Consider the following 17608-nt stretch of genomic DNA (forward strand, 5'->3'; position numbering starts at 1 on the left):
AGTGAAAACTGTCAGTGGCCTGCAGGAACCAAGGACAAGGTAGCAGGAACCGACTGAAGATGGTGGAAATTACTCACCAAGCGTAGAGAAAAACGGTGTCGCGATGGGAGACCCCTATGAGGGAACTTTTTGTGAAGAAAACCAAGTTTTTCCGTGAGGAAAATAGTGAGAATATTCTCACAGAGCTAACCGCGAGGCAAACTGCAGCACGGGAAAAAAAAAAAGAGACTGAAGGGAGACTCCTGTGGCTACAGGGATTATGGCATACTGGGCATGCTCAGTGTGCCAGTCAAAAGTTCTAGAAACTTTGACAGAAAAATTTTCTGTGATAGGGCTCCATCTGGTGACGTCACCCACATGTGAGGACTACCATCCTGCTTGTCCCGGGAGAACAAACAGAACATATCTGATATCTGGGTAGACGCACCCAGAAATGACTGGCTTGAAATTCTGCACCTCTGGGATGGCGCTACAAGGTTTTTTAATCCAAAGAAAAATCTCATCTTTTCACAGAACATCAGTATTTAGTAAATCAGACCGCTTGATTTTCAGGAGGCCGCCAGAAATTGCAGGAAAGGGTATGCTGTGAATGAGTAGGCACTGCAAGTGACAATGTATCTTCTGATGCAAGACAAACTCTTGTAACTATTTAGGCAAGAGGACCACAAATCACAGCTAGGTACATCTGGCTCCTATAGCTCTCTTAAGATCACATCTCCCACTGCATTCGTCAACATGTATGAAACAGCTCTAAAGTACACATTCACTGCTAGTTCACAGGCTTAGGGAGAGGGTTTGACAATAAGAAAAATATACCTCCAAACAGGGTTGAAGGGTATACATGATTTTTTTTGGGGGGGGGGAAAGAGGGAAGGTATGCAGGTGTGCCAACTAGTTCAATTATTTCCTTGGCCCCAAGCCCCTCTAGTGCTTCAAGGGCCCCCTCCAGGGATCATTACCTTCTGCGTGGTTGCCTCCTTCTGAATCTGGCTCTGCCGCAGTTTCTTCAGAAGTACCAGCTTGGCTTCTTCCAAACGCAGTTCCTCCTTCAGCTGTTTGATCATTCTCTCCCGCTCCTCTGGGCTGCTCTTCTGCAACAGCAGTTGGGTTTGAAAAGAAAAATACAGAAGAAAGTAGAGGAAATAAGTACAACAAAGATAAAATCTCACAGTGCCCCCTCCCCCCCCCCCCCCGCCTCAATATCCTGGGGGAGAAGGGGTAACAACAGAGGAAAGAATAAAAAGGAACAGGGTACTGAATAAACTAAGAGCTCTAAGTTGTACTGAAAAACAGCAAAGTGTGGCTGCAGGCATGTTGGGCAGACAGTGGCTCTGTCCAGTTCCTTCCTGGGCTTTCCTAGAAAACTCAAAAACATACAAAAAGAGCATGAGAGTCCCACATGCAGGCTTAGCAGCAGAGGATGGAGATTGCGGCTCCCACAGCACACAGAACACCTTTGGGGTCCACGTCTTCTGTCTAGCTGTATATAACCACATGCCAGGATTTTTAATGGGATTATAAGCAGTCACAGGTTTCCCTCCCACAAGATAGGGCGCTCCATTATGACAAACCTGATTTTTGGGGACTTGTCAGGGAGTTGGATGAGTACAATTTAAGCAGCATATGACTTGGTTAACCAAAACATGCCCTGGCAAGTTACAGAAGAATGGGTATAAGAATAAATGCTGCTCCTCCTACCTGCCATCCAATCACCATGAGAAAGATTAGATTTTTCTTCTACTGTTTGATGGGCATGCTCTGTTCAGAAGATGACATGTCCTACAGGCACTTGAACTTGCAACGTGTCAGATTGGAGTCTGGGGCTCCAGAGAGAGAGGAGGAGGATACCTCCATGACAAATTGTGCTATGGCTTCCATGCATAGCTCTGTCCTGGGGGCAGTGTACAGACCAGACTCACCAGCAGTGCCTCCGTGTTGGATTCTTTCAATGCTATTTTCGTGAAACCATTCATTCTAGGGCTGGAGGGCTCGTTGTCTGATAACACTATAATGTCTGGTGAAGGGACTCTCCTCTCCCGCTTTACCTCACTGCAAGACAAGAAAAAAAAAACCCACCATGGCTTTTAAAGACTCTGCTTCCAATCATATACCCTGAAAAACAACTGAAGAACAGTCTATGGGGGACTAATTTATTTTTTTTTTAGCTTGACAGTTTTATTCCTGCTCCTTTGGCTTCCAGTTCTGATTGAACTAGCCTCAGGTGGGTTACCACACCATTAGCCTTCATTCATAACTAGCCAGGGGTGTTTCCCCTATTTTTTATCCCCCACACATGCAACTTACTTAGCCCAGGCACTGCAGTGAAAACCTTTGCCAGGAATGAGCGAAAACTGGGACTCCTTCCTGTCAGGGCTGTGTACACTGCCTCTGTTGCAGCCTTAGCCCTGGTCAGTCCAGGGAGCAGAGTCCTGGCCTGGGAATCAAGACCAGGTCCTCTGCATGGTAATGCCATTGGGCTGACCCCTTTGGTGAATTTTATAATCTGATGCATGGAATGTAAGATGAGTTGCTAACTTCCTGAACAGAAAGTTTCCAACAAATGACCAGAAGAGAGAACACTCACAACCCCACAGTAAAGCACATAGAAGAGACAGCCTTGGCTCACACAGATGCAAACTCCAACTACTCATTACAGACATGGTGAAATCCTCTTGCCAGCGGGCTCCCATTCTCAGGCAAGGGGCATGAGCCAATCACCCCCTTTAACTGCATGGTTTTCCATTCTTTTGGTGGGGGGGGGGGGGGGGGGGGGGAACGACGATGTCCTATAGCCAAATAATGGCCAAAAGAAAGGAAATACAAACCACTGTAGCTTTTCCTTTCCATTTATTAATTGTTAAGCTCTTCGTTCTGCAGTATCTCAGCTGCTCACAACTCCAATGTGGCTACGGACTCTCAAAAAAGGCAAGTCAAAGCAGCTGACATGCCACCAGAAAGTTCTTACATATTTAACCTAGACCTAGAGGTGTGGGCAGACAAGCTTCCACTTGTGCTTCATTCTAGTTTCAGATGCTCACACTGCTGCTTGACTGCAAATAAAATTCAACAAAAACAAACAAAAAAAACCCCAAAACTCTCACACAGACACACAACAAAATATTCCTAAATACTTAAAAGTTCTTGACTGTGGTATCTCTTCTCCCTTCTCCACCTCCTTGCCAAACTTGCTCCATGGTTAAATACCTCCTCTAATTACACTCAAGATGCTCCATTTCTTCTTGTCACAAATCTATAGAACTGGAGGCAGAGGAATGCAAATCTAACTACTTGAGGGTAAAGTCACTGCAAGCAGAGTTGCATCATCCTCTGGTGGATTTCTATATCCTCGGATACAACCCCCCCCCGGTGCACGTGTAAGTAACTCTAGTTCTCAGATTTTTCGGCAGTGGTAAACAACTGTATATCTGAAGGCACTTTTGCACTCTAAGATAGTAATGCTCGACTGCGTTTCACGTAACAGCAGCAGATTTCCGGAAGCACATCATTGTCCCAGACTCGCTGCACATCACCAGTTGCTGTGTATAAATTATGGTAAATGCTGGACTTCTCTGCTCTTCCAACAAGTACCAAAATTCATACATAGCAACTGATGACGTGCAGCGAGTCTGGGACAATGATGCCTCTAGAAACCAGCAATCTACAGTAGCTGCAGGTAAGTGACACCTAGTCAGCTTCTCTTGGCTCTGTCACAAGACAAGTAATGAAAGTAAAACATTTTCCTTTAAGCCATGCTGGCAAGCATGTAGCAGCACTGCAGTACAACAGCCTTAGCTGACCAGTCATTCGCTTCCTGACTGGACGATCCTAACCGCAGGTAAAGTTTACTCACCTGGAATGATCACAGAATGCCATATGAATTGCAAGAGCAACAGATGTCAAGTTCTCCAGGCTGTATGAGTGAACAAAGAAGTTACTGAACCCCTGGTCCCTGTGTATTCAGGACACTGGGCTATACAGACATCTGCAGCACATTGCTTCATATGATTTCCTTCCTTATATAAATGAAAGAAGGTGGCGGCTAGAAGTTTGAGCCTTAAACTACTCACTACCCTTCTATCCCATCAGCCTGGCTATATTTTCATTGTTCTATGGAGTGCAATAATGCAAATAAGAATATAAAAAATGGCCTCTAGGTGGCAGAGTAGCCCAAGCAATGAGCTTTTCAACTCAGGAAGCTGTTTCAGGTCCTTATTGCCTGCATGGCTGGAAGTTTTTTTTGCAGACCCAGCTTTTGGAATATATACAACCTAGACAAAAACCGCACCACGAAAAGAGACGAGAAGATATGACCCTGCCCACAGTGACCAAAAAAAAGAGAGTCTGTATAGGAAAGCATAGACAAAAGGCAGCACCCAGGAGAATGGTACCCTCCAATGCAAGTCAAATCCTAAAGTTTAGATTCCACAGGGAAACTACAAACACCTTCAATTGCTTCCATTGAGAGGGGTAAAAATTCATTCCTGCCCCTTTTAAAAAAAAAAAAAAAAAGGGGGGGGGGGGGGGGCAACCAAAATACAGGTGTCACTTTTATCCAGTGAACTCTTTAGCACTCGCACTGTATAGTCTTCTCAATTTAAACTAACTCAAAAGACTTCCATTGTAAGTTTTGGGCCAGGATCATCTACAAGATCTACTTATTTTTCAATATAAAGATGTAAAAAAATCACAAAACTGCCAGCAAGGGCTTCCTGTTTCTGTGAAGGTAAGACAGGTAAACTAGGTGTATGATCTGGGTCTGGAAAAGTATTTTAGAAATCAGAAAGTACCCTTATATCAGGGTAAGGCACTAAAATATGCTTCAGCCACATTTAGAAAGGAAATCCATTGCTGGCCTCTTACTCCCCAGGGAATGAAGTGGGCTAAAGTAAAAGGAGCCAGGCTGGCAGATGGGTGCAGCATGTGTCCTTCACACAAGCTGGACTCGCAGACTCCGATGACACTCAGCCCTGCTTCTGAAGCACTATCCTTCCCAGCCAGGGGACACAAGCAAGACCCTGTGCATAGGGCAAGGAAATCGCAATTGTCCTGAGCAAAAGTGGCAAGCAGATGTAATTAGCCACCTCAGAGAAGAAGTGTTGCATTTACTAGAGAGAGAGAGGGGGGTGGTGGGTGGGTGGGGAACACACACACATAAAACAGGATGCCTGAAAGGAGGTTACAGTCAGGGAATGCTGCACTGGTGTCCGCTGAGCTCTGAAGGTTCAGGTTTAACCCTTCCAGTGCCCAGGCATCCAATCACAGGAGCCAGAGTGTGACGCAGGGTGCTGACACCGGCCATCGATCAGCACCCAGCAGGGAACCAACTTCCTGTATGCTAAATCGGGCCACCAAAAAAAAAAAAAAAAAAAGCCACGTGACCCGGGGCATGTCCCTCCCTGGTCATGTGACCCTTCAACTGCTCCTTCCAACGTGAAAACCATGGCAACAGCCGGTTCCAGCCGGTCTGTGACACATAGGCTTCATTTTGTGGAGGGAGGGAGGGAGGTAGGGTTCAGGTGCGGAGAGAAAATGGAGCAGGCCTTGAAACTTAAAGGGGCAGCCCAGGAAGAGGAAGCACACTTCCTGCACATCACTGCTCTTTCTATATAAAAAAAAAACAAACCAAAAAACGAGAGAAAGTCCTGGGCACTGCGCAACACTCAAGGAAGTCGCCTTCCCAAAGACGCAGCTGCCTTTTCTGCTGAAGTTTGGAAGTGGCCATGAACCCCCCTCTCAGAGCAGACTGGACTTGCACTTCTACCCCCTCAGCCCAGTCCCCTCTTGCCCGATTCAGTTATAGCTCAGAAAGGGGTGGCACTGGCATTATCCCCTGGATAGGAGGGGGAGGGGGGGGACAAGTTCTTTTTAACGCTGCCCTAAGATGGCTCCATAGCCAATTTGATCTGCTTCCAGCATGCATTATCAACGGCTGCCAGTCGTCTATCAGAGACAGTTTAGCATCACCAAAGGGAATATGAAATGCAAAATGATTCGGTGCAGAGAAAAAAAATCATTATAATCATAAAAGAGAACAGCAACACGAGCAGATACTGAGCATTTCATAGCAGAGGGTGGGACCGTTAGGGACAGGATTAGAAAGTTAGGGACAGGATTAGAAAGTTTGCATTAGCCACTCCCATGAGGAAAGAGGTTCTGCCCCAGAACACACAGAATGAGAAGCTTGGGAGTGGGCGCCAAGGTGCTGGAGGGGAGCACAAACTGGTTGACTGACAGGAGACAGCGTGCAATGGTAAAGGGAACGTATCACCGCTCTCTCTTCAGAGTAAGTGGAGTGCCACAAGGACCAGTTCTCTTCAGTATCTTTGCGAGCACATTGTGGAAGGGACAGAAGGTAAAGTTTGTCTATTTGTGGATGATACTAAGATCTGTAATACGCCTGAGGTAGTAGAGAGAATGAAAAGTGATTTAAGAAAGCTTGAAGAGTGGTCGAAGTCTTTGCATTTTACGGCATTGAATCCCAGCTGCCGAGTCAGGCATCTGGGGTGCAGTGATGCAAAAGAGCTGTATGTGATGGGGGTGAAAATCTACTGTGCACGGCCTGGGAGAGGGACCTTGAGATGATACTGCCTGATGACCTGAAGGTGGTGAAGCAATGCGACAAGGCGATAGCTAAAGCCAGAAGAATACTGGGCTGCATAGAGAGAGGAATCACCAGTAAGAAAAAGGAGATGATGAGGCCTCACCTGGGAGTACTGTCTTCAGTTCTGGAGCCCGTATCTCAAAAAGGACAGAGACAGGATGGAGGCGGTCCAGAGAAAGGCGGCCAAAATGGTGTGGGGTTTGTATTGGAAGACTTATGAGGAGAGGCTGAATATGTATATCTATCCTGGAAGAGAGGAGGTGCAGGGGAGATATGATGCAGAGCTTTAGATACCTGAATGGTTTTCATGTTCCTGAAACTTTTTCCAGAAGAAATCAAACAGTTGAACTAGGGGTCACGATATGAAACCTCAGGTGGGATGACTCAGAACCAATGTCAGGAAATATTTCTTCACAGAGAGGGAGGTGGATGCCTGGAATGCCCTTCCAGAAGAAGTGAACACAAAAACAGCAAACAAATTCAAAGAGACATTGGCTAAACACTGTGGATCACTAGAAGCTAAAATTGAAAATTAAGAAAAGGGTGCATGGGGATAACCAGCACAGAGCGGCAGCTGCTACCCCTAACAGAAGGCTTGGGGATTACTCTCCTTAACCAATTAGCTTACATGAATTTGACACAACTGCAGTATTGCTCTCTACTTTGACGGCAGGGGGAGAGGGGAAGAGGAATTAGATTCAAATGACAAGCAATGCTGAGGCCCTGACTTTTACAGTCCAAGGTACCGATACAGGCATTAGTGAAATAGTGCAGGACTGCTTCTACAGCCAAGTCCAAAAGCAAAGAACGTTTAAGCAGCAGCATTATATGGATGATCAGGAAGGCTCCTCACCCTGTAAAAATATTTCTAGCAGTAATGAGTTTGAAAGTTGCTTGGTTTTAATTTTTAATATTACTGCCCTTAACATAAGAGATGAGAGAACTCTAGGCCTCTGCAATACGGACTGCATAATCACCATCACAGCAGCATGCCCAGGCCCACAAGTGGGAAACAAACTCCTGTGCTATGAAGTCAAGTTTGTAACTCAGCAGCAGAGCAGGCAAGGCATTTCTTTCCTAATCTGCACCTCCGTATCAGGATTTCCTGATGCACCACACTGTGCTTCTCAAGCCATTGGTGCATTTCTCCTTCCTAGAAGCCCTTCGTCCTTATTGACTCCCATCCAGTCTCTTGCATGTTCTGTTCCTTCCTCCTCAGCTCAGAAATACTATGTCACCGTAAGAACACAGGTGTGTTGTCTAATAGTGCTACAGAAATAAGTAGCAGTGCCTCCCCCCCCAAACCTGCTCAGGCCAGAGCCAGAAATGGCGCGCTGCTTGGCTCCCTCAGTCAGTCACTTTAACAGCACTTCTGACTGCCACTGAATTTAGATAGAATGCCAGATCTGCTTTATTTGGCATTAAAAAAAAAGTCACATTTCAGCCAACAAATGAGTAATTCTACAGTTCTGTGGCAGGACAATGCTTGTTTTTAAGCTGGAAAGTGAGTGACAGAAGTGTAGGCTTTTAAATGGAAAAAAAATCAGATGGCCTGGGAGACATGTCCCTAATAACGACATTAATAACTGGTGCTGAGTAAAGGCTCTGGATAAGACGATCCCTTATCCAGATACGGCCTCATACCACATTCCAGTGTTTGACAGCTCATGGTACATAATATTTTGCTTGAAACAAATATATCATCCGTATCTTCTATCAATAGCTTACAATTAGAAACTGATTAGGACAAAAGTGTGGACCAGGTTTCCATTTGTTTGGTCTCCTGTTCACTATTCAACAAGGCATGGATGACTGTGCTTTCTGCAGTAGCGGAAGAAATATCCCGGCGGCAGCAAAGGCAGTAATCCAAGTAACCATTATCACAAAGATCATTCCAACAACATGTCAGAGGAAAGCAGGAATAGGGAACAAGAGGGTCCAAAGTCCAGCAAAAAGTTAATGGATTGGGCTTGGATAGAGCGCAGGGACACTGGATAGTAAAGTAAATACCTGCATGCCCCTTTCGAACCTTCAAACAACTCTCCTTCAGTATATGGCAGAGGAAAAAGAAAAAGTTCTCTGTGCGGCCAATTTAACAAAACCTGTGCTAAAATTCAAGTTTCAGCACAAGTTTTGTTTCATTCACATACAAGACAATGGCAGTGCCATGGTATTCTAGTGCTGGGGGGAAATTCTGTGCTACTGCGGAGAGCAGAATTACACCCCCCCCCCCCTTGCACAGAATATGGCAGAGGATGCCCCGGCATGCCACGAACGGAGCGCACGAAGATGAAGGCCCCCGTGTGCTGCGGGACGTGCTCTGCTCACGGTGATCATGAAGGCCCTGGTGAGAGTGAATGTGTGTGTGAGAGAGGAGAGAGGAGGGGAGGGTGTGAGAGAGGAGGGGAGGGTGAGAGAGAGAGAGCAGGGGGTGAGAGAGAGAGAGCAGGGGGTGAGAGAAAGAGCATGGGAATTGAGAGAGCGGGGGGGGGGGGGGGGGGGGGAGGATCCTTGAGTGTGGGTGCAGAGAGAGGGAGCCTCTATGAGGAGATTGTGAAGGTGTGTGTATGTGTGTGAGAGATTGGGAGCTTGTGTGTATGAAAAAGTGATCGTGTGTATGTGAGGTGCTAGCCTGTGTGAAGGGCTTGTGTATGTGTGAGGGGATGCATGAGAGAGACATAGGTAGCCTGTGTGAGAATGTATGCGAGAGAGAGAGAAAGGGAGCTTGTGTAGATGTGTATGCAAGAGAGAGGGTCCTGTATGAGGAGATGTGTGTGTGTGCGGGCGAGAGAGAGTGAGGGAGCCTGCATGAGGGTGCGTGTATGTGTACTAGAGAGGGAGGGACAGAGGGAGCCTGTGTGAGGAGCAGTACTGAGAATGGGGTCAAACTCTGGGACTGGCGATAGAATGGAAGGAGTTGAGCCTAGAGGTGGAGGGGAGAGATACTGGCAGGTGGAGGAGCTGGGGCCTGAGAGGGCAAAGTGGTCAGGGGAGTAGGGAGAGCGAGTGGAAGGGACAATTTTACAGGGAATTTCTTGGGAAATTCTACTCAAAATATTTAAAATTTTGCATCTCTAAGTAATAACTTTTTTCTGTATTAAATTTAAAATGTAATTACTTAAAGACTGTGATGTAAATTGAGTTATTTTGACCAAATTAAAGTTTGCAGAATTTAAAGTTTTTGTGTGCAGAATTCCCCCAGGAATACATGGGATGCAGAAAATCAATGGCATGCGAGTTTAAAACCCCCCAACCCAAAACAAAATGGAAAGGGTTTTTTTTGTTTTTAACTTATGAGGTCATCTGCATGCCATTTAAACTGCAATCCACTCTAAAAGAGAGGATCAGGAGACAGGCAGATCTCTCCTCCCCCCACCCTCAGGATCAGTGATTTTAGGAAAGGACTATAGATCATCCTGAGATAAGGCTATGTGTTGGAGAAAGGCGTAGGGAGGGGGCACTGGCTAACTATTCTGTCTCCACAGCTGGAGAAGGAGAGGCAGAGCTCAATATCCAGAGCTGGTGGGGATGCAGAAGATGGGCTGCCAAGTAGGAAGGCACAGGATAGCAGGTCTACAATGTACAAAAGATACACGCAGCAGCATCACATTTGCAAAATAAATAAATTCATAATAATGGTCTGTTGGTGGTTTTGATGTATATTTTAAGCATGTAGTTCAAAGTTGTGGTACTTTATAAATTTCCAGCTGACATGGTCCTGTCATTTAACTCTTAAGGTAAAATGTGATTTGTTTGGAGAATGCTTTCCCAGGATGTGCTGAGCTCAGGTCCCAGAAATCCTTGAGATGAGATAAGTACTGTCGCAGAGCAATGTTCCTGTAAAGAAACACTACCCAAGGGTGCGTAATACCAAAAATAGAGCTCTGTGCACCCTCAAAAAGAAAAGCTGTTTTTGTTTTTTTTTTTTTTGCAAAGTCCAGGGTGCCATGTACCCTGCTTATCCTCTGAGCCCATCAGAGCTACAGTAAGGACACCCTGTTGTGCAAGGGTGAGAGCAGATGAGTCCTGGTGTATAGCTATACAATCCCAGGTAACCTTTCAATTTGGCTAGCGTTTTGAGTAGACTGACTTCCTTTGTAGTAAGAGCTTTCACTGCTCCAAAAAAACAATAGAATACTGATGATAAACCGGTGCTCTTAACCTACATCTGCCCAGGGCTTCAATTTCTTATACCGCTCCAGTATTATCCCTGTGCCCACCAAGATGGCGGGGACCAGGGCCTATATAGTGAAGGAAACAAGGAATACGATGAAGACTGGCTCGATGTCTTGGGGGGGGGGGGGGGGGGCCATGTGGCCCCCCCAGACATCGAGCCAGTTACCTATAGTTAAGCTATAGTTAACCTATAGTTAAGGCTAGCCGGCTAAAGTTGTTCTCCTTGTATTCACCCCGTTAACATTGTTAATGAACCCAAGTTTTTGGCTTCCTTGTTTAATGTAATGCCTTGTTAGCGCAGGTTTTATGTAAACTGAATTGATTTGTAACTTGTTACAAGAATATCGGTATATAAGAGCCCTAAATAAATAAATAAATAAATAAATAAATAAATAAGACCTGTTCCTACCCTCTGCACACTCTGGCATGGGAAGCGTGCTAACCTTGGCACACGTTTTAACCTGCATTGTTCTGGGCAAAATTAACCATGGTGTATTTAACAGGATTTTTTGCATGGAAACAAATATGCAAAAATGTAGATTAAAACCTGTGCAAGGATTAGCGCATGCAAATTATAGGGTAATGAGCTTATTAGTTATTACGCTACAATGCAAGGAAATGTGGTAGCGTTCCCTGCGTATTTTTTACTGTGGAAAGTTTAACTCTTGAGGTAAAGAAGCAGCATTTTCTAAAGTTATAGTAGCATGAATTAGGAGTCTATGATGTTAGGCATGGTGGCTCACATAGTGGTCCCAGGCTGAATTTGTGTCCTGGGAAAAAAAAAAAAGTTTCTTACAACCTGCTCCTCCATTACTCCTGGCACCCAACAGGGAAAAATGCCTCACAGGGTGGCAGAGCCTTTCACCACAGTGTCATCAGTAGTGCATGCAAGCTCCCTCTGGACTGCATGAGGAATCTGATCTTTTTTTTTTTTAAACTTACAAAATAAATAAAACATTAATTTGTTCCTAAGGAAAGAGCAACTAAGGGCAGAGGACAGAGTAAGAGGTAGTGGATAATGCAAGCCTGGTCAGGACCAAGGATGGACAAATGTCCTTTAAAAGGCCATAAAAACTTAGACCAACTCTCTTCCAAAAAAATATTTTCTTCCAGAGCCCGATGCTCTACTAAGCAAATGGCCCTCAGTAAGATTCAGAAAAACAGAAGGGGGGAGGAAGGAGACACTGGACCAAAAAAAAAAGGTTTAGGCCGGACTCCTGGCCAGTGGCCAGTACTGTCGGGAAGCCCACTCAAGCTCTGCCCTCATCTTTGCAGTCAAAATTTTAATTTAAAACAGCAATAAGAAAAAGCAAAAGTGACTCAAACAGCCCCTAACACACACCCAGGCCACAGCAGAGCCTGCATTCACAGTTCAACTGAACGCTTTAGACAAATCTTTACAGTCACAAAGGTTTCATTGCCCCCGCCCCACTCGCCTGTCCCTGCTTTGGTGCCAAGAGGAAACCAGATTCTATTTTTAAACCTCATTTAGAGTTAGAAACTGCTTTTGCTTCTTCAAAACTTTTGAAGATTAGAAAAAAGTGCAGAAGAATAGCTGGGCTCTGCTGCCCAATCCACCTTTAATTCTGTATGTTGTATCCAGAATTAAAGGTGGCATTTCAAGCTGGCAGACGCAGAAGTCAGCCAAGTTGAAATATGACTTTTGGACAAACAAAGAAAATATACTGTAGCCCACCCAGCCCTCCCCCCAACTTTTAATTCAAAGGCTGAGGGGTGGGGGGGGGGGGTAGCATGCTCCACAGGAGCATCCCCCCCCCCCTTCTACAAAGGGCGCACGAGGTGTCAGCTAAGCTGATGTCAGAGTTTTTGACTTGGCCAAGCTGCAACACTTTACCATCCAGCTTATTCTAATTTGTAACCATTAACCAAACTGGTTTAAGACCAAACAAAAACAAACCACAATCCCGCCCCCCCCCCCCCACCCCTTACAAACAAAGAGAAAACTATCAAAAGTATTAACATGGCACTGCTATGGCGATTTAAAACCAACTAGAAGTCAGTACAAGACATGAAGAACAGATGTCTATGCCTAACAAGAAATTGGTCATCTGCACCACATTCACCTAACAACTGCTACCCACCAAGTAAGCTAAGGATCCACCGGCTCAGCCCTCAAGCCTTAAAGAATGCAACTTTCAAAAGGTCCGTACAACCGTGGCTGGATATGTTGCGCTTGTCAGGACTCACGACATGAAAACCGGCACAAAACAACTTTATTAGGTCAACAAATGTAAGCAGCAAAGCTCCCTCTCCCTTGCAGGTTTCCTTTTTACAGACTGCTCTGGCCCCTCCTCCACAGGTCAGGACGGAGCTTTGTTAAAAGCACTCTCTGGTCTGCGGCACACTGCACACACTCACCTGTATCCTTGGCACTTTTCATCAAGTCATGGTTCTCTACGCTCTCTTCCAATTCCCCTGAATGTCTGGCAGGAGAGAGTCACAAACTACCGCCCCCTCACGTGGCGTAACCGGTTCTCCCCGATATCACAAACGACATCACACTCAGGGTGTCCCCTCCCAATCCAACCACATTCCGGTGACTACTGCAAGGACTCAGGCTTGGAAAACAACATACCCTATATATATATACTGCATTCATGCCATGTGAAAGGACTGACAACACTCCTGGGACACCGCCCCCCCCCCCATGGTGGGGGCAAGAGGAAGGGAGTCAGGGGTATTACTGGGGAGCAGTGCAACCAAACCTTTGCCATTCACAGTACCTCTGAACTTGTATCTCCAACTGCATACAAGTATCATCACTGCATGTTTGATGCAAGGCCCAAAAGATGAGGCATGCCAGGTGAGAGAAGTTCTGCTCAGTGAAACATACAAGGGGTGACACTCTGACAGAGTAAGAGAGACCGCCAGCACCAAGGGAATCCTGGATATGATCACTCCTACACAAACTCCCTGCAAGACAGTGTAAAAGAGCTACTTGGCCATATCCGAAATCAAACAGAGGCAGAGAAAGATTTTTTTTTAAATGAGGAGGAGAAATGTACAAAAACTGCTCATTACAGGCTTTTTCTTCTCATGCTCTGGATTATCATTCCTCCCCTCTTAACACAGCAGCATCTCAGAAAGCCAGGCCTTGCTCAGTGCTGCAGTGCCCAGAAGCAGCAGCTGGAGGGGAGGGTACAAATGACTTCCCACTCCTCTTTCTGGTCTCTACCTTCTCAAGGACAAAGCTCCCCTTCACGCCCCATCACCACCTTCCACCATTATTGGGTCTGGAAGTGTCCTGCAAGGCAGTGTCCTCCATTCACTATTCTACAGCACATCTTCCAACTGGACAAAACATTCAGCTTGACAGAAAAAAAACCAAAAATCTTCACTATTTCCAAGTAACAACAACTATACTATCCCCCTTTTCCACAGACACATGCAGCACTCACAACTGAAATGGGCTGGTGCATTAATAATTTGTGCTCCGTATCAAAGAATAAGTAAGGTTTCATTCCTGGGTTTGCTTCTTTTGCTGTGAGAATCCAGGTAACGTGCTCACCTCAGCAGGACTCCAGCCAGATTCAGAGAGCTGTTAAGTAATCAAAGTGGGTAAAAGGCATTTTAGTGCTTATTGGCAGCCGAGTAACTTCAGCCCAGCAGGGATATGAAGGAAGTGACAGTTGAGTTCTTTTTACCCCTGGACGAGACATTTTTAAGACAGGTGCATCTGGTACATGGCACAAACGTGGCTCCAGGTAGGTTCAGGAACAACGTGGAGCTCAACCCTTACCTTTTTGTGGTACTCATATCCACAGGTTCGTCTGTCTGCACTTCCAGTTTAATGGTCGCCTTTACTTCTCCTCCTTTCAATAATCCTTGGACTTTGCCCGCACTGGCCTCAGTCTTTAATTTAAGATCCCCTTCCGTTTTCATATCTACCATTGGTAGCCCTTTGTCCATTTTGATTTTTTTACTGTCCACATCATTCTGTGTGATCTCTCGCTCCAAAGCCCGCTTCTGACTCCGTGTCCGGCACGCCTCCTCCGTCATCATGGGGTTCTGGCAGAGGGAAAAACAGAAGACAGTGACCTTGGGATCAAGTCACAGAATCTCAGCAAATCATAACATACAAACTGAAGCAGCTTATAATCAAACAGGGCACATGAGAGGTCTACTGGAAACACAAAGTTAATTGTGGGTGATGCTATCACGTGTCCTCAGCAACTGCACATTGCTACTTAAAAACTGATCAGTGCTAGGGATTACATGCTGCTATAGAGACCCCCCCTAAGTGCGACACCTCAGGCTTATCATCTTATAGGGCCATTTTATGTGAGCTTTTATCTTTTATATATATTTTTATTTTTGTGTCATTTGTCTGGCTGTGGTGTAATCTGTTTGTTGTGCATTCATAAATGTTATATTTGATAATTGATTTTAATGTAAACTGCTTTTCCATTGGCAAAACAAAGTGGTATATCACATTCAATAGACTAAACTAAATTGGGCCTGTGTGTGCTCTAGACTAGCAGGGGTGGCCAACTCTGGTCCTTGAGAGCCAAAAATAGGCCAGGATTTCAGGATATCCACAATGAATATGCACAACATAGATTTGATTTCAATGGAGGCAGTGCATGCAAATCTCTCCTATGCCTATTCATTATGGATGTCTTGCAAACCTGTCCCATTTGTGGCTCTCAAGAACCGGGGTTTGGCGACTCCTGCTCTAGAGCAATGGTTCCTAACCCGGTCCTTGGGAAACACCTCTGGTTTTCAGGATATTCACAATGAATAAGCATGAGATAGATTAGCGTACAATGGAGGAAATGCAAGCAAATTTCCCAAATACATATTCATTGTGGATATCCTAACTAATTAGGTGTACCCCAATGAAGGGTTGAGAATCCCTGCTCTAGAGGACCTGTTTCCAGCCACCACAAGTGTGTTGGGAATCGCTTTGTCAACTATTATCTGACTAAAGGACACATGCTGGGCTGAGTGGCCTTCATACTGAGGACGGGCCACGTAACAGGTAATAAGGGAAGCTAGGATCCTTGTTTGAAAGTCCTTTGCACTTCAGTTTTAGGTCTCATCTCTCAAAGCCCACTCTGGGCCGGATGCCCAGATTGGCTGCAGTTTCCAGTAGAAAACCATTGTTATGATTCTAACCCGTTATTCTAAACACCACAGGTTTAAGACCCAAGGTTATTTTATATTTCTAAGCATTAAAAGACAAAGCAGAAATGCAAACCTTGCTTTGGTGGTGTGGGGACAGGGGCAGCAGACAATATAAAAGATCCTCCGTACTGCTTTATCACGTACATACAAAGGAAAAAAAAAAGCCAACTATAAAACGTGCTAGCAGTACTTGCAGGGCGCTCTGAAATCTGTCAGCACCTTCCAGGGTCTACGTTGGCAGCACTGAACGCTGCATCTGATGCTGCTGCAACATGGCTCTACCAAGTTACTGCATATGCTTACAAGAGGGGGACAGGTGGTGGTGGGGGCTCCAAGAAGTGGCATATACTTCATCCTCACCAATTCCTACTATCAGGACTCCACAACTGCTCAATCAATTTTTGAATCCATAAGTTCACTATATTACTCTTATTGTATCTATATGGTAGATTTGACAGGTCATCTCTACTACGTTAAATAGTTAAATTGTATGTACATATTATATTATATTTATTATTACTATGTTAAATTGACATCCGGTTTTATTGTTCCTTATGTTCTACAGTTCTATGTAAAGCCCCCATCCGCTGTTGGGCAGTTCATCGTTTTATGTAAACCGGAGTGATTTGTAATTCCCACAAGAACTTCGGTATATAAAAATTAAAAATAAATAAATAAATAAATCCTTCCAGGCCTCTTCAAGCTCTTGCCACTACAGAAAAAGCTCTGCTAGTGTAAGTCACAGTCAGGCTCTCTTCCTGTCCTGGAACAGCCAGGTAGGTTTTTGACCGGCACTGCACAGGAAGCACTCCACTCCTATGGGAGTGCAGTTAACCCTTTGGTGTCCACACTGAGGAGAGAAACCCCTCACCTCAAAAAAATGTTTGGGAGTACCCAACGCACATCATTCCGATTAAACCTGTGTGCAGAAATCTGACCTAACACACACAGACATACAAAGAGCTGAGTCAATTTTTGATCCCATGACATCACTGGGTTCCACATGACCCTTCCCAGGATTGTCTGACACACAAAGCACTTTCCAGAAAACCAGTCTGAACCGGATCCAAGTGCTGGGTTAACCCTGCGGCAATCACTCCACAACAGGAGTCTTTGGAGATCCTCTTAAAGGGACAGGACCAACAACTTTAGGCACTCCCAACTCTCTCCCCCTCCTGCCAACTGGCCATGTGGGATGTCGTGGGTAAACACACTCCAACCACCAACCATTAAACAAGCAAATTTCTTTCAAAGTCAAACTCTACCTGCAGCCAAAATTAAGTAAAGCTGGGACAGCCGAATACAGCCATCCAAGAAATGGATTTTAATATGTCTGGACACTCATACATTATTCAGCCACATTTCTTTCATATTTTGGCTGATAAAGGGGGGTGTTAGAATTTGATATCTGAAGCATCATGCTCGTTTCCATGGGAACAGACGGATGTCACAATCCAAAAGGACTGTTCTGCTGGAATGTTATGGGAACAAAGTCGTCTCCTGTCTGTTAATCTAGGGAATTGTGGAAATGCAGGAATATAAACCTTTCCTTTTAAATAAGAAAGGCCATTTTTTTTTTTAAATGCCTAAACTTTGTGGTGAATTTTACTGCTAATTAAACAGAAAGACTGAACAGCACATCCTCCTCCACTATTGCCAGTTCCGGTCTTCCATGTTTTTCAC

At 45.1% G+C, this 17608-nt stretch overlaps 1 protein-coding gene across 13 annotated transcripts in view; it reads right to left on the minus strand.

The window, feature by feature from the left end:
* Nucleotides 1–17608, minus strand: part of GATAD2A (GATA zinc finger domain containing 2A) — a 185594-nt gene that overhangs the window by 54066 nt on the left and 113920 nt on the right. For 9 of the 13 annotated variants that reach the window (XM_029613819.1, XM_029613817.1, XM_029613822.1 and 6 more), the window contains 3 exons: nt 14538–14806; nt 1920–2049; nt 960–1100 (listed from right to left, as the gene is read on the minus strand). In XM_029613819.1, the coding sequence (XP_029469679.1) occupies nt 960–1100; nt 1920–2049; nt 14538–14800 (534 nt within the window). In that variant the 5' untranslated portion in view covers nt 14801–14806. Of the gene's footprint in view, nt 1–959; nt 1101–1698; nt 1840–1919; nt 2050–14537; nt 14807–17608 lie in introns of those variants that run through there. The other 4 variants (XM_029613827.1, XM_029613824.1, XM_029613815.1 and 1 more) reach the window with 2 other exon arrangements.

This window comes from Rhinatrema bivittatum, chromosome 8, assembly GCF_901001135.1.
Source record: "Rhinatrema bivittatum chromosome 8, aRhiBiv1.1, whole genome shotgun sequence".
Lineage (NCBI taxonomy): Eukaryota > Metazoa > Chordata > Amphibia > Gymnophiona > Rhinatrematidae > Rhinatrema > Rhinatrema bivittatum.